Source organism: Epinephelus fuscoguttatus, linkage group LG1 (assembly GCF_011397635.1).
Source record: "Epinephelus fuscoguttatus linkage group LG1, E.fuscoguttatus.final_Chr_v1".
Taxonomy (NCBI): domain Eukaryota; kingdom Metazoa; phylum Chordata; class Actinopteri; order Perciformes; family Serranidae; genus Epinephelus; species Epinephelus fuscoguttatus.
In genome coordinates this window covers 21,213,407-21,241,249 of record NC_064752.1, presented here as the reverse complement: position 1 = coordinate 21,241,249, position 27,843 = coordinate 21,213,407, and the positions used below count along the sequence as shown (strand labels likewise).

Genomic DNA, 27,843 nt, shown 5'->3' with positions numbered 1-27,843 from the left:
GACACATAGTGGAAACATGCCATGGCAAAGCATCAGAAATCAAATCACAGAGAAGTGGGTGTCGGTGTCGACTTGTCAGTTTCATAAAATTAAAGAAACGGCTGAACATTTCCTCCTCCTTGAAAACACTGCTGCTGACCCTGTTTTAGTTTGAAAAGTCCAGGATTATCTTTTACTCTAGATAGTCGGGAACGGAGACTTTCAAAACTGATGACGCACACACTCACGCTCACTCCCTGACTAAGTCTCATCAGTCATGACATGTCAAGCCAAAAACATAATGTACCTTTTGTGATTTCGTCTTTCTTGTGTGGTTACTGCTTTCCCATCGCCATGGCTTTCTCCGGTGTGGATAATGCTCTTGGTACAGCTTTAATATGTTCCTGTATTTACTTTGCAACCACTCTCAATCTGCTTTCTGACACCTTGACCGGCCTATTCTCATGTGTTACTTTCAGTAACAGTTTCACCTCATCATTGGTCCAAGCAAAAAAAAAAAATCTCTGGTCTTACTTTTCGCCATCTCTGTAGCATTTTCTATAACTAAGAAACCAACTGCAGAGTAGACTTTAAATGGTGCTAAGACACTTAAGTGTACAGAGATTATTTTCATTATTAAATGTTGTTTCAAAATGAAAATGTATTAGTGTGGATGTGCCTTGAAGCTATTCGATCATCCGACAAGGAACTCTGAGTATACTGGCCTCTTCATATACCCCTGAAAAAATCCTAATATAGTACTGAGTTCAGACTCTGAAAAGGCCATTTAAACTGTAAATAACAGGACCTGAGTTTTATCTTTCCTTCATAAAAAGGCTCAGTAAAAAAAAGCTGGGCACTGTAGGTTTTTGAAAATATTATTCAAACAGGGGCTACTTTATGAGGTACACCTGTTCAACTGCTTCTTAGCACAAATAGCTAATCAGCCATGTGGCAGCAACTCAGTGCATTTAAACCACTGATCTAGTGGGATATTCACACACAACCATCTCTAGGGTTTACAGAGGATGGTCTGAAAAAGAGAAAATATCCAGTGAGCGGCAGTTCTCTGGGTGAAAATGCCTTGTTGATGCCAGAGGTCAGAGGAGAATGGCCAGACTGGTTCAAGATGATAGAAAGGCAACAGGAACTCAAATAACCACTCATTACAACCAAGGTCTGCAGAAGACCATCTCTGAACCAACACATCCAACCTTGAAGCAGATGGGCTACAGCAGCAGAAGACCACACCAGGTGCCACTTTGAGTTTCGATTTCTGCTGCAACATTCAGATGGTAGGGTCAGAATTTGGAGTAAACAACATGGAAGCATGGATCCATCCTGCCTTGTATCAACGGTTCAGGCTGGTGGTGGTGGTGTGAGCATTGTTTAAACCCCACAGCCTACCTGAGTATTGCTGCTGACCGTGTCCATCCCTTTATGACCACAGTGTACCCATCTTCTGATGGCTACTTCCAGCAGGATAACGCACCATGTCACAAAGCTCAAATCATCTCAAACTGGTTTCTTGAACATGACATTGAGTTCACTGTACTCCAATGGCCTCCACAGTCACCAGATCTCAATCCAACAGAGCACCTTTGGGATGTGGTGGAACGGGAGATTCACATCATGGATGTGCAGCTGACAAATCTGCAGCAACTGTGTGATGCTATCATGTCAATATGGAGCAAAATCTCTGAGGCATGTTTCCAGCACCTTGTTGAATCTATGACACCAAGAATTAAGGTAGTTAAGACAAAAGGGGTCCAACCTGGCACTAGCAAGGTGTACCTTAGTGGGATCAATTTATGTTGGTTTTGTTTCATGAAACTGTTGAGTGTGTTTTTAGTAATTAGCCAACACTTCATTATATTAGTATAGAAACATAATTACCTACCACATGTTAGGTATTTATTTTGTGCTGTAAAATAAAGTGTTGCCACTGTGGTTCACCAAAAGCTAATTAAATGTGATTCATCACTTGCACAGGGTATGAACACTGCTTTCAGTTTTGTGAAGTGATAGTTTATGGTATGATACAGCCACATACTCTTTACTGAAGATTGGAGATAGGCGTAGTGAAGGGACGTCAGAGGGAGAGTGACGGATGACATGGGTGGGAGTCAAAGTGGTTTGACACTGGTTAGAAGAGGTAAGAGATGGTTTAGAGGAGCTCTGGTGGGAACAGAGTTAGTGTGTAGGTCCCAGCTGAGGTCACGTCCTCTGGCTGTGTTTTTATAAACTCCAGAGTCTTGGGGTAATCAAACAAAGCACCGACACTCGCAACGCTCGGCCCAGATAACAAACCTTGGAACAAAACCTCATAACAGAGAAATGCCAAACCAGGAAGTGATGCAGCATCCTCCCTTCTTTTCGCCACTCTTCCTATTTCCTAATTAAAGCTGGACCGTCACTCCTCTTTCCTACTTTTCGGGAGCGTGACTCTAAGTTGGTCAGACTCTGCTACCACCACCACCGCCACCTCCTCTTTCTCCCTCTTCTCTCTCAGAGCCATAAAGGCCAGCTACAACAACAAATGGAGTCTCTCTCGGCTGGGTGTGGTGGCCTGCAGAGCAACAGCTGGGTCCTGTTGTTTCTCCCGAGACACCGGCTGACTGCTCGCCCTCTTTTTCAGGACAGCTCTCCCTCTGTGTCCTTAACTTTAAATATTTAGCCTTTTTTTTTTTTTTAACTCTCTCAGGACTGCTGGCACAACTCTTATCTGCCTTTCTCTGAAGTGTTCACTGAATTTCTCAGAACGAATCGCTCACACTTTTCAGGTGCTCCTCTTAAACCTTCTTTGCCAAACAGCCGACACATCCCCTCACTCCTGACTCCTCGTCTCTTTTTAGAAGCTTGGATGGTCTCCTGTTCTTTCTCTCACTTTATCTGTCAGTCCCCATCTCCCTCTTCCTCTCTCCCGCTGTAGCCCCCCCCCCCGCCTCCATTTCCCTCTGACACATTTCCTGTACACTACAGAGGGTTATCAACACATTTTCTGAGTCACACAAGTGTTTTATAACACAAGTTCCTCATACGTGTTAAAAAACATATAAAAATGTCGCAAACTTAACTAAAAACTGAAACATAGTGGAGACACGTAGCTTTGAATCATCCTCTAAATGATTAAGTATGATGTTGTAAACATTTTTTTAATCAAATCTAATTTATGACCATACTGAGGATGATGACTTAGTGTGTGTGTGTGTGTGTGTGTGTGTGTGTGTGTGACCAGTATAAACTCTACCTAATGAACCGTTTTGAGCGTGCAACTAACCAAATGGCAATAACAGATCAACTTCAGAAGCTCTGTGTGTGTGTGTGTGTGTGTGTGTGTGTGTGTGTGTGTGTGTGTGTGTGTGTGTGTGTGTGTGTTGCCAGTTCAGACCTGCCCTAGGTTTAATTAGAACTGTGAGTCAAAGCCAACTCACGTGTGGTCAGAGGAGCAATCAAACACTAGTATGGCCCCGTGGGCACACACATGCACACATGCACACATATAGGCATGCGCGCGCACTCACACACACACACACACACACGCACACACACACACACAGACACACAGACACGCGGACACTCACATGTAACGAACACCCTTCAAGAGAATAAAAATTATGAAATCAGAACAGTTTCTCGTTTTGTTTTTCCGCTCCCAGAAGGGACTGACAGCAAGTAATATTCAAATTAGACAATCTTTATGAGGCAGCAAGCCCTGACAGACACACACACACACACACACACACACACCCCCATCCGCACACACAGGAGTTCACAGGAGAAAGACGGCAAAGTGCCTAGTAAACCACAGCGGAGGCAATCTTTTGATCTGGAGCTAAGAGCAGCAGACAGTCACAGTCTTTCATTACAAAGACGTCTTCGCTCTGTGAATCAATCACTGACAACAACCTCTTCTTTCTTTACAGAATACACAAAACGTTAAACACTTCAGAGAGGGCTGAAAACCATGAAAATCATTTTGGAAAATGCAGTCCGTCCATCAGTTCGTTGGAAATTAACCAAAAACCAAAACTATTTTCAACAACAAAAAAAGCCATTCATCCATCAGCTTTTGGACTTCATACTGGCCATACTGGGAGCCACAAGGCTAAAGAGGCTACACACAGATGTTCCTGAATAGTCAATAATGAATCTGTTTCTTTTTTTTTTTAGCTTAATTAGAGTACGTCATGCCAGTGATTTTGTTTTCGCATGAAAATTAGGTCAGAGGAAATGATGCCAGTCACAGACGTGTGTGTTCAGGAGCAAAAGTGTTAGTTCGTCAGAGAAAAGGGAGCTCGAACACACACATATGCATACATGCATTATTTCTGCTTGTGTGTGTGGGTGTGTGTGTGAGTAATTATCTGAACCAGAGGCTTGATGCTATCACTGTCTTCCATGTGCTGGACAGAGCAGCATCAGGGGAAAAAGATAAGAACTTGCATTGTGGCCAGATGTACATAGATGTGTGTGTGTGTGAGCTCCAGGGCAGATTACCTGTGACCAGCCAGGCAGGCTAAAATCAGGCTATACAAGATTCAGACATGCACATGTAGACTCTGACACACACACACACACACACACACACACACACACACACACACACACACACACACACACAGAGCTCTTATCTCTTTCTTTGATGCAGCTGGAGTGTTTTTCAGTATCAAAGAATCAGGAACAGAGAAATAAACAGTCCAGCTCTCCGACAGGATTTGCAAAAATACTTCAACTAATTTAAGTTTGTGTGCACAGTACAGTACAGTACAGAATAGCTGCACATGCTTATACAAATATAAATCATACTTTAGTCTGTGTATGCAAAGCAGGATCAAATTACTGTTCTAAATAATTTAACCATTATTAAAAGGAAAGAAAATTTCAGATAAAATCGTCAGCTTAGAGAAGCAAAAGTAGTAACCTAGTTGACACCATTATGTTCCTTTATAATTTTTTTCCGTTCGTGCTACTGAATGGGGTCCTGGGTCATCACGTATCACATGTGCTCAGCTGACAGTCTTAAATACATCAAGTGAATGTTAGTTTTCAGCGTGCGTGCAACAATAGAGCAGAAACAATGTGTGCTTCACATGCTGATAACATTTACTTCCTGAGATTTCAATGGAATGATTTATCAACTCCCCAACACTACACAGAGGGATACAGGTGTCACGCAGAGACTTTATATATCCTGGCCGCTGCCATGTTGTGCTGGTGACTTCATTTGGAGCCACAGTCTAAGCGGTGGTGATCGGCCGGTGGAGTTGCGGCATTGAGTTCCTCTCTGTACCTATACACCTGTCTGACTCAATGCCAATGCCCTGACTCAATCACAAGCACACCGATTGGAACACACAGCTGTCAATCATGACGTCAAACTCCCTTTTTATAGCATCAAATAACTACTTAAAACCCAACGTATCTGAAAAACAACATTTAAACAAAGATCAGCACAATAAGAACGACTCAAAATGACTGACGCCATCTTTGGGAAAAATTTATCTGACGTGTACTTGGAAGGGGCGGGGCTTATTCCCGATACTGCAGCCAGCCACCAGGGGGCGTTCAAGGTGTTTTGGTTTAACTTTTAGGAGCTGTTATGCCGTCTATCGTTCTAAGCTTGACCTCCTCGATCAGTAAACATTCTTCAAATTCAGCATCTTCAGACTTCTCCGAACGTATCCATCTTAAACTTCCTGGCAGTTGTGTAATTTATTTTTTACATTCATTTATTTGTTCGTTTGTTTTCCGTAGCCGCTTATCCTGTTGGGAGTCCGGGGGTTTTGAGCCTATCCTAGCTGACACTGGGCAAGGGGCGGGGTTCACCCTGGATAGGTCACCAGACTATCACAGGGCTGACACACAGAGACAGACAACAATTCGCATTCACACCTACGGACAATTTAGAGTCACCAATTAACCTGCATGTCTTTGGACTGTGGGAGGAAGCTGGAGTACCCACGCTGACACAGGGAGAACATGCAAACTCTGCACAGAAGGGCTAACCACTGAAGCACCGTGCCGCCTTATTTTTTACAGTAAAACTCTTTTTACAGTAAAAATCCAAACTGAAGGACTCTTCCCCATGTTTGTGAAAGAAATCACACCAATTTGCTCAGGGTTCAAAGATTGAAATACTTGTGAAAGGTGTCTGAAAGCAGCACAAAGAAAGTGATGTCGCTCCAGGTTTCAAAAGGTTAAAACAGGGAAAAAATGGCAAAAATGCAATTTTAGAATGCCTTAAAATAAAGGTGGAGAGACATACAAAAATGTTTATCATAAAAAATGTTGATTCTTTTATCTTTTACATCATAATGTCCATATTAAACGATGCATGGTCATAGTGGAGCGTATACTTTAGATGATAAGCCTCTTTCTTGAAGTAAAACGATCCCCATGACGTATATATGTGAGTGAGTGGGTGGGTGGGGTTGGGGTGGCGGGGTGTCAAGCTTCCAGAAGTGCAAAGCCGACACAGATACAAAAATAGTTGTTAAAAGCTACCGACGAGGAAGAAGAGTAGGAGCTAAACAGGGACAACGAGACTACTACTCAGTCTGTCGCAGCCCAGTCATCTGTCTGTCTGTCTGTCTGTCCATGCGTACAGCCAGCTGCCAGGCCAGAAGAAGGCATCACTCTGGACTGACTGGCGCCGGGGAGCAGAGGCCATATATAAGAGCGGGGCCACTGTAAGTTTTCCCACATAGTGAAGGAAAAGTTCATTTTTATGGGTCCTATTTACAACTTATGAAAATAACTCCTCTGTGATTAATGATTGGTAATCCTGAATGGGCCCCCTTGGGCTCAAGACAGCTGTCCTGGGTGCCATGCGTCCTCTATGCCCCCCACCTACAGTACACCTCTTCATCGGCTCCAGCCCTGTGTACCAGTGTATTAATAATATACAGCCCTCTAAAATATTATCCCTCTGTAGTGGACTAATGTGCTGGTCAAAGAGGTTCAGATCTTATCACCTGCTATTTTTCCCACCACATTCATCTGTTTAATCTGTTATCTTCATACCATATGGGAAACCCTTAAATATATCAGTGCAGAGGAGACTTATAGATAGTAAGATTTGAGCTTCTTATGGTGACAAAACGAGACAAAAGAGCAGAATACATCACTGACTGTATCTATAAATCTTAATCCTTTTTTTTAATATGTTCTGAATGTATCCTGTGTATTTATATGTGACTGGTATTTTGCTTGAGATAGCACCCTGTAATGAGGGAAACACTGGGCAGCTATGCTGGACTCATATTACCTCAGCCACAGAAACGGAAAGGGGCAGAGGGGGATTAAAGGAATGATGACATAGCTGTCCTACCTCAACAAAGTCCTGAATGAGTACCCTGACACAGAATGTGTGCTATTTAAGACATGATTTTTCCCTCTCTCTTGTCCAGGAGCAATATAGACCGAAGCCATATTTGCAGGGGACTAGTATTACCTGGGGACCTAAAGTTATTTGTAATAATTGCAGAGGTCGTCTATCTTGATCCTGTGTGAATCTGCCACGTCCATACTCGTCAAGTAAGAACATTAACATATTGTGCCAAACACAGAGGTCAAGCGATAATAACAGTCTCATGCAAACCGGCATCTCAGTGACTTGGGGTCATATTCAGGTTTTTAGTTTTCTCCAAGTCTCTTTTCTGCCTCTCTCACGGTTAAAAATTATGGAGGATGCAGTAGCAATTATGACCTCCGCCAAGGAGGTTATGTTTTTGCCGGCGTTAGTATGTTTGTCTGTTTGTCTGCAAAATAACTCGAAAATTGGAATTGGAATCATCAACTGGAGACCTCTCAGTCACCGACGCTCTTCAAACCGAACAATCCTTTTTTCTCCACATGTTTTGGTCCCCAGATTTAGCTACAGAGTGAGCTCTCTTCTTGCTGTCATACTGCTCTCTGGTACAGGCAGCTGCAGACCCAGACCCAGGATGAGTCTGAGTAAGACGGAGGCAGCTGCCCAGAGGAAGAGAGGCTTTGCCTAGTTGGGCTCCAGGATAACATTATCTTCTGCTTAGAAGTGGTGAATTTACAGCTCACAGCAACTTAATACGATACAGTCTCTGGCTTTTGTTTGACATCTAGTGTCGGCAAAAATGTTGTTGCAATTTTCTGATCTGTCGTCAACATAGTTAGCATAAATTATGGAGTTAGATTTGTGTCTTTATTACATGCGAGAGAATAAATGATATGAGAGAAAAAAATGTTTGAGAGAAAAAAAATATTTGAGAGAAAAAGTTTTAACAGTGATAGCAAAAAATAATAATATTTGAGACTAAAAAAAGTTTTGAGAGAAAGTATTTTGTCATAGAATATAAAAAATAACTTGAGATTTAAAAAAAATGATTTCCGAGAAAAGAAAAAAAAACTCTCAAAAAACTTTTTTTTACACTCAAATATTATTTTTTTGCTATCAGTGTGAAAACATTTTCTCTCAAAAAAAAATAAAAAATTGTTTCTCTCAAAACATTTTTCTTCTCTCTCTCAAAACCTAAGTCTTTGCTCTCGTGTCAGGATGTTGCTTTCGCTGTGAAAATAATGTCATGGGCGGGGCCACGTTCCTATTGGCCAGTCTCAGTCAAAATGACAGCTGGGTGAGGATCGTCTTGGGAGTCGAATTCAACTGAATCATTCATCCACCATGGTGGATTCACCGGCATAGATGCGCTGCATTATTTGGGAGCGGAGACTCCAATGTTTGGGTAAGATGATGACACAGATGATGAATGATTCAGTTGAATTCGAGTCCCAAGATGATCCTCACCCAGCTGTCAATTCGATCATTTTTTTTCTCTCATATCATTTATTTTCTCGCAATAAAGACACAAATCTAACTCCATATAAATTAGCGTGCCCTGAACCCTGAATATCCTGATATACAATATTCATATTGAACATCCAAATCCAATTTGATTAACATTATTCTGACTTGGAGACAGCTGAATGTGTGTGGCAGGATCAGTTCTGTTTCTTTAACCTGAATTTATTAAAAAAAACAAACAAACAAAAAAAAAACTGTGTACATCATATCTGGGGGATAATGTCAGTAAATTCAAGTAAATTACAGATTTTGCTTATCCAGCTGCACAAAACACAGACATGGGGGTTATTTCTACATCACATCAGGTCCCCTGGTAATATTAGTCCTCTGTGAACAGGGGTAAGTATTCTCATAACACAGTGAACATAATGAGTAAAATAGGCATATTCTGAACCTTCACTGAACAATCTGAATTGCAAATTATGTAAGTAATCATACTAGGAGTACTTGGACTCTGACAAAATGATAAATCGTAAGTATTTTAGAGTTTTTATCTTATTTGTCATATTTGTTGAATGACCTCTGTTTCTAATGGTTACAGTTTTGTTTGTATGTGTTTGTCTCACTCTGGCATCAGTCCAGGACAGGCTTTGTGTACATGTAGTCTCAGTGCACACGCTGGACGTACATGACCAGGTGGGCCAGACTCTGGACTGCAGGGATAGATTCTGAAGAAATGTGCAATAGAAAAATAGGAATAAAAAGATAAAGAAGTAAAATACGAGAAAAATTATATTATCTAATATGACTGCCATTATGTACTGCGTAGTAAATCATATACATGCCAAGGTCCGGAGTCCCAAAAATTTTACAGAATATTTCCCAACAACAACAAGAATGCACAATAATGTGTAACCTGGGAAGACACCATGAGAGATTAGCTCACATCAGGAGACTCAAGAGTCGGGACAGTTGTCAGGCAAAGAATTATTAACACACTAGCTACCAAAGAATCTGTTCTACCAAATATACACACATCAGTAATGTAGAAAAACCTTCAAACACTCAGTGGAGGGTTTGGAAGGTTAGCAAGTGAGGTTATAAGTCAAGCCACAGACTGACAAAAAGCTTCTGAATTTAGCCTGTAAAGAACTGGGGAGATTTAGACCCACTATGTATAGTACTGAACATGTATGTGCATGTGTGTGTGAGAGAGACAGCGAAGAGGGAAACTATGCAGAGAAAGGAAGCATGGGAGGTGTGATGTGTCTGTACATAGCTGACATGCATCCCTGCAAGTAGAGCACACATTTATAATTAGCAGCGCAATAGATGTCGAGACGGCATAGCTGGCATAGATACAGAACATAAATACACACGTGCTCAGTACCAGCGATACATGATGACACTGGCATATGTGTGTGTATGTGCACTCTGCTCCTGACATTAATATACATTAAAATAAAACATGCAGGACTGATGGAAGGAGAAACAGGCAAATATATATTTCACTCGTCTGCAATGCCAAAAATATTTTCGAAACAATATCTCTTTCCAACTAATGACTGCCTTTACGAACTTCAATTTGTTAACCATCGAATACGTTACTCCTCATACAGAACATGGATTGTAAGCACATCTGTAGACATGCGCCACATTTCTGCACGTTAAAAAAGTCATACATTTCTCTTAAAATAAACGACATGATCACAAACTCAACACAAGTGACTAAAATAACTTTTTAGAACATTATCTCTATTTCATCTATAGTTGACACCAAATTAGATTCTTTCTTGGAAACTGACGGATGAAAGGGGCCAGTTAATGTGCGCTAAATTGAATACAAAACTGTTTTTCTTCTCACTATGTCGTACTCTGACATGCACATAAATCAATTAAAGGTCCTAAGAAACGGTGTCGAGATTATAGCTCCTTCTGTGGTTTGACATCTTTCTGCTTGAAACAAGATAATGACACTGAGAGGGACTTTGTTTGAGATTCCCCCAGACTGATGAGTGACATTAGCCTTCACTGTGTTGTCAACCCCATTTACAGAGTAAGAGAAGCATGTTTATAGCTCATGCATGTGTAGTCCGACATACAGTTTGACCCTGTATCGTTGGAGAGAACTGCTAATGATGATTCCAATGTCTTATCGTCTTATCAATGTTTTATTGTCTATAAAACATCGTAAAATAGGGAAGACGCAGCCAAGGTGACATCTTCATATTCCTTGTTTTACCCAAGGAATAGTCGATGTTTAATCTAAATGTATTCATTTAACTATGTGTGATAAGCACAAGTCTCTCATCCATGAGTAGATGCACACTTCCTTCTGTGTGGTGATACAGTTGGTGGTTGAAGTTTGTCAGACAGAAAATAACTCCTATATCAAACTGCTCACATGAAGGTCTGTGGATTAACTTGTGTAACAAGGTCATGATTTCGAGAAAGAGACATTGTGTTGAGATTTTCAAAAGGAAAAATATGTATTTTTGATTTGGGGGTGATCTGTCCCTTTAATCCCACACCACCTCAGCCAAGCATTTTGAGGTTTCTACCTTTTATTTCCTGTTAGATGTTTTCTTGGGGCGACCGTGTCCTCACCTGCTGTGAGGGTCCAAGGACAGAAGGATGTCATGTGTTGTGAAGCCCTCTGAGGCAAAATTGTCATTTGTTGGGCTTTATAAAGAAAACTGAATAGAAATTGATATGACACAGAAAAATTTAATGGCGTATTAAGGGCCATTGTGGGTAAAAAAAAAAAAAAAAAAAGAAAATAATCAATACATAACAAATACAGAGCCTGGGGAGACCAGGGTTTGTGTCCCATGTGAGTCAACCTTGGCCTAGTCTGACTCACCAGATGTAGACTGTGGCTATAAGCCTGCCACTGGCTGACTATTTGGGCCAGCATTCTCCCTTCCTTCCGCTATCTGGATGTTACTGTTTCCAAATCCCCTTTGCCTCTGCGCTAACAACTTACAGACTGAAAATGGCAAGTTTTGACAAAGATTTAGATCGTGCATTAAGGCATGCTTGCTTTGCTCTTTCCTTGAATTGTTGTGAAGGTCTACAATGAATAAATCAACTTGTGAACGCATCTTGAAAAAACCCAGACTCTGTCTCTCAGGACTCTCATGCCTGATGCTGATCTGTTTTCTGGCAAAGCCAGCCGTAGTTGCTTTGTCACATCTCTTGAAACATCACCAGTCAAACAATACCTGAAAACAATCCTTTTTGCACCGGTGGTCTAAACTTGGACCATCCCGACTCCCCGCCCTATCAGCAAACTTTCTGTTGCTACTGTCAACAAAGAGAGAGGGTCTTTCTTGTTAGCACAAGCTAACACAGCAGCAGCGCTAACATCCAACAATGAGGGCACTGTCATTGTATCCTAGGCTAAGCACCACCCCGGACAATTGTGATTGGTTTAGAGAAAGAAAACAAGCCACAGTGTTTTTCTCCCCTATAGCAGAATGGTAATATGGTAATTCTAGTCCTTTCCAAGCACTGACACAGCACTGTGGAGATAGATCTGGCTCTAAGAGACTAACCTGAGTTTAATATTTTTAGACATAGTCAATGTATTAAAACTAAACATATTTTTTAGTTTGAGGGTGTATATAGCTACTGAATGCACGCTGTGTACATAAACTTCAACAGACGAGCTAAATAGGCCCGTTCTTGTGATCATCATATTTTGATGTAGGGACAATGTCCACCTGATGGCCAGGTATCGTCTTGGACATTGGCAACTTTCATTTTGGAGCTATTTTTAAACCACAACAGGATGTCTTGATTGACACTGTCATTCAACATCTCAATATTTGCTGGGATTCCCTTTTTACCAGTGGTGTCTGCGGTGTGATGAGGTTTATTCCAACCTTGAAAACTGAAGCGGTCCCTTGACAACAAAAACAAGAAACTTCTTGTTCTTGTGACTTCAATTTTGTTGAAGTCACAAGACTTGAGTTTTTTCTTGCAGATTTATGACTTTTAACCTCAGAAAATATCTATTTCTTTAATAAATTTGTTCTTTAATCTTGGATATTGTGTGGTTTTGTTTCAGAGTATTACCCCCTCCCCCCTCCCTGACCTAGTTTTTTAATTTTTATTTTTACCTACAATGGTCCTAATGTGCCACCACAGAGAAAAGCATGGAATTCCAATATTTGTTGGACTGGAACCATGGAACATTTCACTATGATAAAAGGCCCAAACATTAATCAATTGTCAAGATTTTTGTTAGTCCACAAACGGCTCAATCAACTCTTGTTTTTGCAGTATTTTCCATCCATGTGACCACTGCTAGTTTTAGTGACAAAGGTAAAGTTGTAGTTTTGATGGGGCGGGGTGGCTGAATCATATTCTGTCATCAGTTTTCATTTAATAGAATTGGTTAATACTCCCCCGAGTGTAAGCTAACAAAGAAGAAAAGGGTGGGACTTTGATATAAGAAAACATTAAAACTGAATGTTTTGACAACATAGCAACACACAAAACAAAAATCATTTTCGATTCCATGGGACCTTGAAATAAACGAAGGAAAATAGATGGAGAGAGGAAAATGGAAATATACAACCAGTCAGGGACAGTGGTCAGCAAGGGTCAAGTGTGCATGATTTGAAATATGAAATGAATAACACTTTTTGAAAGGACGCTCTGACTCTCCTTCACATATTCCCTGTGTGTTTCTCCCTCTCAGTCTCACAGGAGGGTGTGCACTTTGCTAATGAAAAAGCAGCCTTAATACGTTTTCCCCGAGTCCATCTGGTAATAATTGTAGCATGTAGCAACCGTAGCTGTGTTTGGATAAAGCTCTGACATACATGGGGCCCTCTGACGTTCGAGTGTTTGTGTGCGTGTGTTCGTGTGGGGGTGAGAAGGAGAGAGCGGGAGAGAGAAAGGAGAAAAAGAGCATGTGACTGCTGAGAGCCTGCGTTAGAGTGTGTGTTTGTGTGCGTGCGCATACATGCTCGTACTTGTGTTTTTTCCAAGCTGCTGGGTGATGAGCCAGCATAACTAAATCAACTTTATCATCAGCACACTGTTTTACGTAGAGAGGCACAGAGCAGAGAAGGACTGAGCGTGGGTGGTTGGGTAACCTCTGCTCCTTCGGGGCATTAGCATGACTCAAGGTGATGATTAGTGGCATCTGATGGCGCACACACTGCTATCAAACAGCCAAACATACAGATCTGGAGTAACACAAGTGTACATACTTCACTGTGTACTGGAATCGGGCCAAGAAGAGGACCGTGTCAAGACATATGATTGTAATCAAGATGCAGATTATCTTAAAAATGGTACTTGGGAGTCCAGTATGGTTTAAATGTAGGGCATCGTCTTGTAAAAAGATTTCACTAGTAATTGGTGGACAGACTGCACTAAAACTAAATCCCCATGTATACGATACTCCCAACTGTAAATGTGTCTTGAGCAACACACTGATGTCATGATAAGTTGCCCTGGATATCTGGAGAATCGGTAAAAAACTAATTGGGGGCCCCTGCGGACCCCATGAGTCCTGGACCTGGAAACTTCCAGGAAAGTCTTATACTCTTAAGAATTGAGGTAATTTTACAATGATTTCATTTCAAAACATGACAGTGACAGGATGATGTTGCAGGTTACACCCTCAACGGTGTTATTGCATAACTTAAACAATATTAAAACTATAATAAAACACAATATGAATCTTCTCTGTGTTACCCAGTTCTGTACTGAACTATAGGACAAAATTAAACCAATTACAGATCTACTTCTTGTTATGAGACTACATCCTGTCATACAATTATTTAAAAAAGGTTTTACTAAATAATGCCGCGTTTGACACACATTTTACAATTTTATGTGTATCACTTCGTAGGAGCAGCTGTCATTTCATTCAAATGAGACTAATAAAAAAATCACAAGATCACAAGTGACACATTCTTCTCTAAGTTCAATGCAAACAACTTTATCTTGTGACTTACTGGCAGCGCACATTTGGAGTAGGTGGAAGGGAGTGGAGCACGAAAGCTGCAGAAAGACCCTTTGTGCTGAGAGTGTCACACATCCTCTGTACGGGGCATTCACATTTAGACAGATTAATGTGTCCGGGAACAAGCGCACACACCAGGCAAATGGCACCGCTTACTGAAAATGATAAGGATATACGATATGAAGAATGGGCTTCCTATGGTGGCACTGGGAAAATACAGTCATTACACATACATTTTCTGTGTTACAAATCTGATGTATTAAGTTGTTTATTCCAAGTAACCTTTGAAGTCATTAACACAGGAGAGAAAACGACTTAGATCAGACACAAACTAGATCACCATATTTTTTTTCTCACCTGCCTCTCAGGGTTTCTGTAAAAACCTGATCTACCTATGACTTCAATAACAATTTAATGTGAGTAACTGCAGAGCTGCTAAATACTATTGTACTTTAAATCATTTAGATCAATGCAAGTATCTTTAATGAGCCAAGCTTTCAGTCAGAGGAACTCCTTCAGGGTAACAATCAACACATGAGCACAATTCCTTTACTTGATATTGAAATCTACTGTTGTGTAGAGAGGACTACACACTCTGCTTTTGAACTACATCTCCCATCTGAGCAGGAGTGTTGCAGCACAGGTGTTACTGATTGCTTTGATGAATCACATAAAGACTGTTCATTGTGCTCATGTGCTGATTGTTACCCTGATGAAGGTCCTCTGACCGAAAGCTTGGTTCATTAAAGATACTTGCATTGATCCAAGTGTGCAGATACTCTTTTCTACACAAGTCTGACACATGGTTTTCTGGCACCTTGGCATATTCTGGTCTGGTCATTTCCATAACCCTATCCTGAACAGGTTGCTAGAATATCGCAGGGCTGACACAAAGAGACAGACAACTAACTCACGCTCACATTCACACCCACGGGCAATTTAGAGTCACCAGTTAACCTGCATGTCTTTGGACTGTGGGAGGAAGCCAGAGTACCTGGAGAAAACCCACGCTGACATGGGAAGAACATGCAAACTCCGCACAGAAGAGCTCACCCACCCTGGGTTCGAAACAGGAACCCTCTTGCTGTGAAGCAACAGTGCTAACCACTGCACCCTTTTGCCACCCTAAAAATAAAACAATGAATGCTCATTTAGGCCTATTAGCTGATAGGCTAATTTAGACTTCATAGACTGTGTTACCTTCATTATGAAACTCAAATGTGTCCTGCACCTCCAGAGATTTATTTATTTATTTTTTTGTCAAAAACGGCTCCTTTGATAACAAAGGTTGTCGACCCTGCACTAGAGCATGACATGTGTATTGAAGCAAAGGCACAACATCCTCACCATATAATGATCACAGTGTAAAGATATAGATGGCCCTTTGATATTGTGCTAATAATATAACAGGGCTATAACAACACTTCGACTTTGAATGGAGAAAATCCATCTCCTTTGTCCTCTGTCCTCTCACATAATAAGGCTTAGCCTGCCCCCTTCATGTGTATGTATGAGTATGAATGGTTGAATATATACAGTGTTTTATATAACTTAATCTGCCAAGCCAAAGACAGTGGGTGGGTGCGTCAGAGGAGAGGTACAACATCCTGTACAGACACTGATTTCCTCTCAGGCTCTTTTGAGTGGTTTGCGTGTGTTGATTTGTCCGACCCAGCCCTCCACAGGGAGGTTACACTCAGGAAAGGCTAATCAGCCAACACAACACCCTGTTCTGACATGCCGACACGGTGCTGCACCTTGACACAGATGGCTGGTTTAACATTTGTTTTGATGCTCTGTACAATGTTCAGTTCACTACATTTAACCAAACACATAACTTGTCGAAAGTGATGTGAAGAAATTTTGTGACTGAGGAAGTCAGGTATCCGTTCAGACACGTGGCTGTCTAAAGCCCCGTTTCAACCAAACACTTTCGTTATGGTACCTTTGGAACCAAAAGTAACCCTTCAGACATGGTACCAAGACCCTAAGTCCATTTACAATTATCAATAAATAATTTTTTTCCCCCAAATTTGCACACCCATTCAGGGTTTTCCCTGGGTTTTTTCAAGACTATGGTGGCAAAGGCCTGTGGTGGGGGGCATCTTGACAGCTGTACTTTTAGATACTGTCCCCCCCTCTATTAAATATGAAAGGAGGCCCCCACATGCTTGAGCTTTACACTGCTGACTTGTATAATCAGAACAGACATGTCCTGTGATTTTCAGCCTTCCATAATTATATTTACCCTTTACAGCAGGCACATCCTGACAGCTGAGAATATTACTGTCAGGTACTGTCCCCCCTCTATTAAATATGAAAGGAGGCTGAAAATCACAGGACATGTCTGTTCTGATGATACAAGTTAGCAGTCCTGAAATGTGTGTTTCTCTTCTATACACGTTGTACATCTCGGAGGCGACGTCTTTCCACATAGGGGCTTCCTTCGCCTTTCAAATGGGGCAGAGCTCAAACAGTAGGAGAGAGACAGCCCGAGTGGGAACCAGGATCTGACACAACACTGGAGGGAGACGCAGGTCCGTGGAGCTGTGCACCGGACGAAAAGACAAGCCGGTCACACCGAATGCACTTGGGTTATGAGCAAGCATGACATGCGTCTACACTGAAAGTAATGGGTTTGTGTGCGCAAAAGACACTACATCTGAACGTCCCCCATGCAAACACACATGCTTTAACCAAGGCGGCAGCCAAAATCACCCAGGCAGCCCGCCTTTGTCTTAGATAGGCAGGGAGAACCCTGCCATTGATGTGCCTGTTATCAATGGCTCTGCTCGCAATTCGGTTGGATGGATGTACGCGTGGGACATCGATACCACAGCTCCATCTCCCGATCACAAGTGTGTAGACGTTGGCTCCAAATGAAGAAGATGACAGCACACATATCAGGAATATTTTGTAGAGTGGGAGGAAGTGGAGACCTGATTTCCATTTTTATATACAGTCTATGGTTTATACTGAGCAAAGTGTTTCTACGTACTCCAAATGGCCACAATTTGAGCCTGCCGTCAAAGCCTCTTCCTGTCACTGCCTTCCTAATCTCTTTCTAAGAATTGTGTGTATGTGGAGTGTCAAGACGATGAATTGCACAAAGGGGGATTACAGCATACACTTTCTTACTGTCTCTAATCAAAGGAATTCATTGTTACACTCAGTTATACACATAAAAAAGTGACAACTAAAAAAAAAACCCCTCTTACTGTCATACCTTTCCTCACTGGCCCAATACTCAGTGTATTGGGCATTACTGTCGGATTTTTAAACAAGTCCTACAAATGAAACAACTACTGGCAGGATGACATAATTTCTCAGTGACTTACAAATCGCCAGAGAGTCATAATTATTGCAGCTGGAGGGCTTTGTCACTTGAGTGTAAACATATTGTTGTGGGGCATTTACTGAAACGACAGAGTGTCACTTTTCTTGGGAGGTCTCGCATTGTCTGTTTCTGGAAAAACAACTGCTGCCGGTAAGACAGCTTCAGACGCAGTTAGACAATCTGACACGCACTTTGTTTGAAGTATACCGAGGCTTTACACTCTATGGAGTGACAGTTACAATTACTACAGTATACGAGGGAAACTGGCCATACCAAATTGTAGAGTACAGATCATATCATGAATATTTAAAATGGTTTGTCATGTTTGACTTTCCTCACCGCAAACACGAATGGCCTCATAAAACTGAGGATACAGCACGATGCATACTGAAAATAAATGTTTGAAAAACATTCAAATACATGTAACTAATTTGCCAGACGCCAGATTCATAGTACATTTTCCACCCTGCCATGTTCCTACCAGAGTCTGAAATCCCTATCGAGCTGATCTCACAAAGAAGCCATTCACACTGATATGCGCGCACACACACACACACACAGACACACACACACACACACACACACACACACACACACACACTCTCAGTCAGTCTAAACTTTTACCGAACTTGAACTCCCCCAAAACCCTGCGGTGACCGCATAAAAAGTAGTTCTCAGGTTACAAACTTGCCCAAAATAGGCCATAAGTACATAGTACTGCTATCTGGTGACGTAGATTATAGTTTAGAATGGTTACACACACTTGAACATACAAAAACACACACACACACACACACACACACACACACACACACACACACACACACACGCGGCCTGTAATGAATTCAGTACCGTGCTTTAGGGAAAGAGGAGAGCATTGTAAAAATAACTTAATAAGCATAGAAAGTCATTTAAATCCACTGTAATCCATGCACGTACATTTTGCAATACATGCCCAGTTCTACTGTGCTCCTAATCAGTCATTACACTGACGCAGTTTAAACATCACAGACCTGCATTACGTCTAACTTCTAAACAAAGGATACAGGAAAAACCTCCTAAAAGCAACGGGTCAGTAAGTAAGCCACTGGAAGCGATAATCATCTTCCAATGATGACTCATAGCTGTATACAATCCAAACATGTACACATAAAAAAAGGTATCCCACAAGGACCCTTTAAACCCCTAATTTTTACAGAGAGTATTATCATTATTTCGGGCCAGTACTTTTTAAAATATGGGTCAAGATCCGAAACGAGCCACAGGCCTGTTTCTAGTGGGTACCCGCATGAAATAAGTAATAATATGCTTTCAAGAGCGGGAGAAGAACTTCTGTCCCTTCCTGGAATAGGGAAAAAAACCTTTAAGGGACGTCCTCCAAGTGCAGTAGTTTTTGGAATAGCTAATCTGTGTACAGGAAACAGGCGCTAAGACTTCTGGCGCTAGTGGGCTGAGCAATCAAAACAATCTCTCCATCTTCTGATTGAGGAGAAAGGGAGCTACGCCAGACTCTTCAACACACTTCATCAAGCGAGAGGAAGGGGGGAATAGAGAGGGGAGGAACAATCGCAACAGATAGAGAGAACGATAGGGGATGAGGTAAAGCTTGAAAGCAAGAGAGGGAAAGAGGGATATATAAAGATATATTTTCATCCTAACTAGCTCCTACTGTCGTGCTCTATCTCATTTTCCATTCTTCCTCCTCCTCACCTTTTTTCCCTCGACTGTTTCTCTTATCTATCCTCCTTTCTCCCTCCTTTCCCTCTTGCGTCCTTGCTTTCTTCTTCTCCCCTCCTCCATCTGTGTGTTATGAGTAGGAGTTGGGGAGAAAGTACGTGGGATTTTCCCACAGCTCTGCAAGACCAGACCCAACCCTACACACACACACACACACACACACACACACACACACACACACACACACACACACACACACACACACACTCATTTTCTGTCTCTCCCTCCACTCCCTCTGTCTCATGTCAGAGGGGAGTCTTGAGGAAAACCACCCATATTCCACCACCAAGTATTCTGGATGTTTGTTGGAACTTTCTGCCGCTCGTTGTTCCATAGACATCAACTGTGTGCTGCTATGGCAACAGATTAATTAGAACAAGGTTAAGGGACAAAAATATCTCTGCCTTTGAATTAAAACAGTCTAGCTCCTATTAAAACATTTAATTTGAGAAATCCTACTAATGAAATTCTTACAAAAGGCTTTAGTTTCCACATGAGGACACAGATGTTTTGCAACCGTATAAAGAGTTTTGTATGTATTTCCCAGGGTCATAAAACTCCATGGTAAGCTCCATCTTGCCATCCATTTTCTGTCCCTTATTCAGGTTCAGGTCTAAGGAAGAACTCCCAGAGGTTTTTCTCCCCAGCCATGAGGTCCGACTGCTCCTTAGGCATTCCAAGGCAAGACGGGATATTGAAACCCTTTAACGCACAATCCAGATGTAATACTTTGTCCTACCCTCACGATCCAAGATACTTAAAAGCCTTTACCTGGGGTAGCAACTTGAAGGGCTGGGAGAACGTGGCTACCCCAGGGCCCAGTTGTTCAAAAGTAATCAGATCGTATTTCGGCTATTGGATAGAATGAAGTCTTGAAAATGGGTTGTTCAAAAGAAAAAAGGATTCCAATGTTGGAGTTTTGATCTGGAACAAACTTTTAGTATGTGTTCTTCAAAACTTTTGGTAGGATTGGAATACCTTTGATCAAAAAAAACAAAAAACAGGATTAGTCTGATCCTAGCAGGAGGGCGGATTTCAGGAATAAAATGTAACAAAACTTTAAACTGTTCAAGATATATTTGCACAATATTGGATTTTCTGCCGATATCTATTATGCCAATATGTAACAACTTATTTGGACAATAACCGATACTGATATTAATTTATCCACCTTTTTCCCTACCTAATTTTAGTGATCATCAAGTCTCAGCTTTAGTGGAATTAACATCATATGCATGCATACTCTTATCGTGATGGCCCACCTGCAGATGGAGACATGTAATTTAATACTTTCGGAATATGTAATATTCATTCATTGTGTGAAATAAGAAAAAGCATGCTGGCCGATTCCAATAGTTCATTTTAAAGCCAATATCGACCAAATAGCTGTCAAAATCAAATAAAAACTTTTTAAAGTTATAATCTCAAAGATCTCTGTTTCGTTCACTAGCTGGATCAGGATGATCCAATCCAATGTTGATTTCAAAAAACGTCACAAAAGTAAGATGGACCCTCTGATCCTGGACAGCAAAACAAGGGATTTCCAAATCTGGATAATTCTTTCTGATCCAGATTAATTTTTTTGAACTTAGCTCAGGTGAAGATTTCCACCATTCTAACCATCATTTTCGGAATATGACTGTTTGAGACTTGGAGTTGGACTCTTTACTTGGTTTCACACCATCCCTGCAAAAAACAGATGCAATCCAGAAATGAACAAAGGGGAAAGATACTCTATATTCCTAAGCTTTGCCGAGAGATTTAATCCATGAAAATCACAAACACCTTGGTGAAGTACTTTGCCTACTCAGAATATGCTTGTCTTATTGCCTAGAAAAGAACACAGCTCTAGTGCTGGGTATCGGTACACGAACGAATAACCCGCTTCCAAGTAGTAGTGAAACTTTTACATTCAAACGATTCTTGCATTCAATACTTATAGACCGAAGCAAGGCATCCCTTGGTTCCTAGGAAATGACATTGCTGTTCCACTGTTCCACAAACTTTTGGTCCAGCCACTACTACACGGCAACAGCATATGAACTGCTAAACTTTAGTCCACAACTGAAATACACACCATAGGAAAAGGCAAAATTAATTTTAGGACCTTGCCAGTGGTAGGTTTTTCCATTTCATAAAGTACAATTGTCAGAAATAAAAGTCTACCGCTTCTCTAAAGAAACAAAGAAGCGCAAACCATGTTGCAGCTGTCAAAGGAAGAACTGGACACTGTTGGGAAACTCTGAGGTATGTAACGCTAATTTCATTACAGATAAGTGAGCCTTTTTAAGATAATGCTTGCTAGCCAACAGTCTACAGAGAGAGTTACATTTGCATTTGTTTGTGCTGTTTATCTGTCTTGCCATTATTATCCTCAAAAATTGCTAAAGTTATCAGTAATAAAATGAGTTCCAAGGACCCTGGAGTTTCCGACGTTGTTTCTTTTGACCGCTGCAATCCATGATTTACGCTGGTTTATCACTTTAAGAAGCAGTAGACTTTTATTTCTGATATCAAGTTTGTATCTTGTCGAAGGGAACAATCTACCATTGAGCAACAAAGTCCTAAAACTAATCTTGCCATGTCCTAGTGTGTGTATTTCAGTTCAGAGGACTAAACTTAACAGAAACACTAGACTGGAAGTCTAAGTGGAACAATTGTCCTTTCCTAGCAACCAAAAGACGCCTTCAAACAAGCTACTGTACCCAGATCTAGAAAAAATGTGTATTTGTATGGTTTTGCTCACAGTCAATCACTGCAAGTGTTGTATGATTTACTGCTGTGTGTGATTGGCCCACTAGCGAAGCAGTTACAAACCATACGGTCAGTAATGTGGTGAAGTCGAGCACAGTGTCTTTGACTGAGTTGACACTTCAATGTGCCAAGATGCCACCAAAACATTCTAAAGTATGTCTTTACTATGCTCCTGTGGCATCTGGTGGCATTTTTAACAACTGAATGCTTCCAACCACGATCGGTTTCAAATGAAGTAGACAAAAAATGGTATGAAATGAAGTACTCTATTGGTATCAGTATCACTCTAAGGATACTAGTATTGATACTGGTATCGTAATTTTTTCAACAATACCCAGGCCCAGCTCAGCTCTCACTCAAAAACCAGATGCTGCCTGTACCCCCTACAACACAAACCAGAGAACACCATCATAAGCCCTCCACACAACATCCACATAATCCTTGTAGACTAGACGGGCAAACTTCACTCAGAAAGATTTCCTACGAAGGCACAGCAGTCTGATACTCCAATAATCTGAGCACAGCCTGTGCTCCTTTTTAAAAAATGGGAACCCACAACATCCAGAGCTTTCAGCATTTCAGGGCAAATTTCATCCACTTCTGGCACCTTGCCTCTGCAGTGCTTTTTATGATAATTAGTTAACTCTGCCAGAAAGATGGGCAAAGCTTCCCCCGAGTCATCTCCTTCTCTCATGTCAAGTGTGTCAGGTCAGCAGCTTCAGGGAGGGGACCCTAATTTCCCTATTACGGACAAGATTGCTCGTGCCTCAAAACACCAAATAACTCACCATCGAATATATAAAGATGTAAGATACATATCCAGGAATATGATTTTCTCTCGTAAATCTGGTTTGAAAGAAAATCCATGCACATGTTGACACTGCAGTGCAGCCTGTGTATCGGAGTGCAGCAGGTCTTGCGTGCCTGCCTGTACCTGTTTGTGGAGGTGTATATGTGAGTGTGATTCACCTCTGCAGCCTGTGTCTCCTGGTGCAACAGCGTCAGCCCCGTCAGGTCCTCCAGGAATGAGTGTGAAGAATTAAAAACCTTGGACAGGAAGTTGAAACCTTCCCGCTCATAATGGTCCAGGACCTTGACAAAAAAACAAACAAAACAAACAACAACATGAACAAAGAACAATTTTCAGGTGATTTCCAAGGAAAAGTGTCTGTTGATACGGTAACAATACATCTATTCTGACTTAATAGTAAAAGTTCACATTGAGTACCACATTGGGAAGTCTGTGCTTTTCAACTCTCCTTCTTTAATTCATGTGTAAACAACAGTTGAGCAGCTTAAACAACCCTTTTGTAATGATGTGAAATATACAGAGTACTTAACAAAATTGACAGAAAGAGAGAAAAATATGTAAGGCTGCAACTTACGATTATTTTCACTATCAATTAAATTATTATTATTCTTTGTTTAGGTTAAAATGCTTTTAATAAGCTGATGCCACTCTTAAATGTAAGTGAATTCCACCAGAGATAAAAACTCATAATTGTACCATTCTCATATGGTTCTAAGAAAACTCCTACCAATCATTGCATTGAGATAATCTTTTTTTTTCTCTCTAACACAGCCCATAGTTTTTTAAATATAGGCCTCTACCAAACACTTGAGATGGCTCTTTATAGTAATATAGTAAAACAGAAAGAAGAATCAAATTTGCAAACTATAGACTGTGCTAGTAATGTGATAGTAAGCCAACATATATCTATATGTTACCATGGAATTAGTGGTACTACCAGTACTAATATTATTTACACAGTACTTTGAAAACATCTCAGAAATGGTGAAAAATAATACTGATATATATTTTTTTTGTCATATATAAAATGGAACAACATTAAATATATGGTATTAACAACACTAAATATTCATCCTTTTTTATTTGATAAGAACTATAAATCAAAACTACCTTTACCATGAAAGGACAATTCAACTGTTTGGTTGAGCATGGCTTCAGACTGTAAAAAAAAAAAAAATCATACTAAGGAAATTATTTTAACCTACATATATTGGATAACATTAAATGTATCACTAAAAACAATAAATGATAAGAGTTTTTTTTTTATTTCTTAGCAAATAGTCAATTTTAAATACATTAGCTTAGCTTTATTACTTTTACAATAAAAAGACTAGTCTCGCCACCAGACAATCAGAGATCTCCGCCTTCTGATAGTCTGGGGACACTCCTTTCTAAAGTGTGTTTAACACACCGGCGAAAACGGCCGGCAACAAAGCAACGCCTCTTGCAGTTTTGAAAAGGACACGCCCTCCCGGAAATGTGCACTCCCCCTTTTCTCGTCCGCAAGGAAACAAACACACAGAGAGCTTGAAAATGGATGCTGAGAGATTAAACTCCGTTTTATCAAACATGTGCTCAGTCCACAAGATTGTGGAAATGAAGGACTTACAGTGACTTGAGCCATTTTGTACCGCTACACGTGTATCTAGTGGGACTATGTTTATGAGCACAAGAGTTCAGCGAGCCACCAAAGGACCACTCTGTGGATTTACTACTGGTTCTGCAGCGTAGGGAGTTTTTTTAAACTCTGAAATTGTATCCGCCCATCTAAACACAAAATCAGGGAGAAAGTCATCAGTCAAGTTAAGCAAAGCATCTAAAGACTGACTTTTTATAGTCTATAAAAAGACAAATCAACCATTGGCGCATATTACTGAAAAATTATTTGATCTTTATTAGACTTTTTTCTGTATAAAGTTACATAAATCTGTTCAGTAAGACCTCAGAAATTGAACATAACTTGCCTACCTTTGAATATACCTCCACACAGAGCCCTCACAGCTAGACTGACATTTTTTGTTACCAACTTTCTGATGGAGGTGAACTGAAAAGGCATACTATTTAAAGACACAGCGACATCTAGTAGATCTCTTTTGCATACCATACCTAAACTGAACGGTAGAGATAGCTCAATCAGGTTGAGTTAAGTTCAACACAATTCTAGCTAAGACACAGTGACTCAAAATGTGCTCTATCAAATGGTTGAGCAGAACATTAAAGGGTTAAGAAGCAAAAAACCAACAAATGTTTGTCTTTTCTGCTGAAAATATATGACTAAAAACAATTATTTGATGATCAAAATAGTTGCGAATTACTTTGCTGTCAATTGACTAATCAATGAATGGATTAATTGTGGCAGCTCTAATAAATAAGTAGCTGTGAAGTATGAGTTACTGAGGCACCACATTTAAATGCTACAATTAACACTATTTAGATTGAGGATACTTTAAGTCAAAAGGGTATTAAAGGTTTTGTAAAATAAATGAACCTCTTCACCTTTTACTGCATTCTGAAGTTAAACATCAGATGCTGTCTGAGACATTTCAAAGTGTTTTTTCTTCACAAAACATTACATCTTTGGTGAAAGTCCTTTTTGAGTCTGATGTGTACACTTTGAGTGGAGAGCTGAGTTGTGCTAATGCATCACGACTTGTCCGCCTAAATCAAAAACATTAGGAGATGGCAAAGAGCAACTTTCTCTCTAAATGCAGCCACTGGTCCATCGGCACAACCTGTGAAACACCACAACTCAACTCCTCTGCAATCATTCTGACATGTCCACCTTGATCTCCTACCAGTACTGACTTCAAATACCCACACCTTCTTTCCAAAACACACACACATGCACACACACAGATCCTCTGCCCTCTCGGCTACCTTCCTAAGCTTGGCCAAGCCTTTCATGGACGCCCACAGACCCTCCTCTGCAGGTGTAGGGTTACCTCTGCCTCAGACATCAACACACTGTGTGCATCAACGTCTGTCTGTGTGTGTGTGTTCGCAGACTGACCTGGCGTCTAGTCTTGGAGCCAGACACACTGCACACAATACACACTGACGTGTCCCTCGTTCATCTTTTCAACCACTCTTTTCTTTCCTTCCCTCTCTTTTATTTCTTTGATTCTCCACTTCCATCCCCAGGATCCGTTACACGAGACGCCAACGTCCAAAACCCACTTTGTTGAAATATAGATGCTCATGACACAGAAAGCAACTTGATAACTGTGATGATCTTATGATAAAGTTAATGAAGTCACTCCAAGCGATGCACACTGACACACAGTTATAAACACTTACATCACTCACTTATGTCCTAGACTCACAAGTCAGTCTTTAGACGCTTTGCTTAACTAAAGACTGATGACTTTCTCCCTGATTTTGTGTTTAGATGGGCGGATACAATTTCAGAGTTTAAAAAACTCCCTACGTTGCAGAACCAATAGTAAATCTGCAGGGCGGTCCTTTGGTGGCTCGCTGAACTCTTCTCTGCTCGTAAACATAGTCTCACTAGAAACACGTGTAGCGCTACAAAATGGCTCAGCTGCGCTCGCAGAGAATACCATCAAAGTTAGTGGATGTTTGTTGCGTTTGCGGCGATACATTCTCGGCAACTAAAAGAAACAAACATAATCTTTTACAAGGCCATGATTCATCCGTCCGGCCAGACTATAACTTTAGAGGGAATCGCCTTGTTGTTTACAAATACTTCCGGGTAGAAAACCAGCAGAGCTTTTAGCTATATATATAGTCTATATATCACATTTTTCACATCACTGTATCACCGTTTGGACTAATCCAATGTTTGTAAAGTCTATAAACACAATGATTGAACAAACATTACTATTTCTGTGTGCACGTTTAGCTGGGCTAACTGTTAGCTGTTAGCCCTGTTAGCCATTAGCGGTGTCTGTAATAGGTAATAACTCATTAAACGGTCCGTGAAAAAAATATCTTTTCCAGCGGATATCTTAGTTACAACATGATTGAGCTAGCAAAGCAGTTTTGTGTTGCTATGTGTGGTATTTATTCAGTTTTGGGAAATCACGATGTCTAGAAAGCATCAGTGGCTGCAGCTGACAGGGACAGCTAACACTAGCAGCAAAGCTAACATCAGGACGTCATCTGTTAAAAGCCTCCCGTTGTCGGATACGACATGAAACTACTCCAGTTAGCTCAATCATGTTGTAACTAAGACATCCGCTGGAAAAAATATTTTCTTCACGGATGAGCACACGTTTCATAAAACGGAGTTAAATCTCTCGGCATCCATTTTCAAGCTCTCCGTGTGTTTGTTTCCTTGCGGACGAGAAAAGGGGGAGCACACATTTCCGAGAAGGCATGTCCTTTTCAAAAATGCAAGAGGCGTTGCTTTGTTGCCGGCCGTTTTTGCAGGTGTGTTAAACACACTTTAGAAAGGAGTGTCCCCAGACTATCAGAAGGCGGAGATCTCTGATTGTCTG

At 40.9% G+C, this 27,843-nt stretch overlaps 1 protein-coding gene across 1 annotated transcript in view; it reads right to left on the bottom strand.

The window, feature by feature from the left end:
• atg7 (ATG7 autophagy related 7 homolog (S. cerevisiae)) overlaps window positions 1-27,843 on the bottom strand; it is a 119,343-nt gene that overhangs the window by 25,071 nt on the left and 66,429 nt on the right. Inside the window, exon 18 of the mRNA XM_049588974.1 lies at window positions 23,542-23,664. Within this exon, the coding sequence (XP_049444931.1) occupies window positions 23,542-23,664 (123 nt within the window). The remainder of the gene's footprint in view (window positions 1-23,541; window positions 23,665-27,843) is intronic.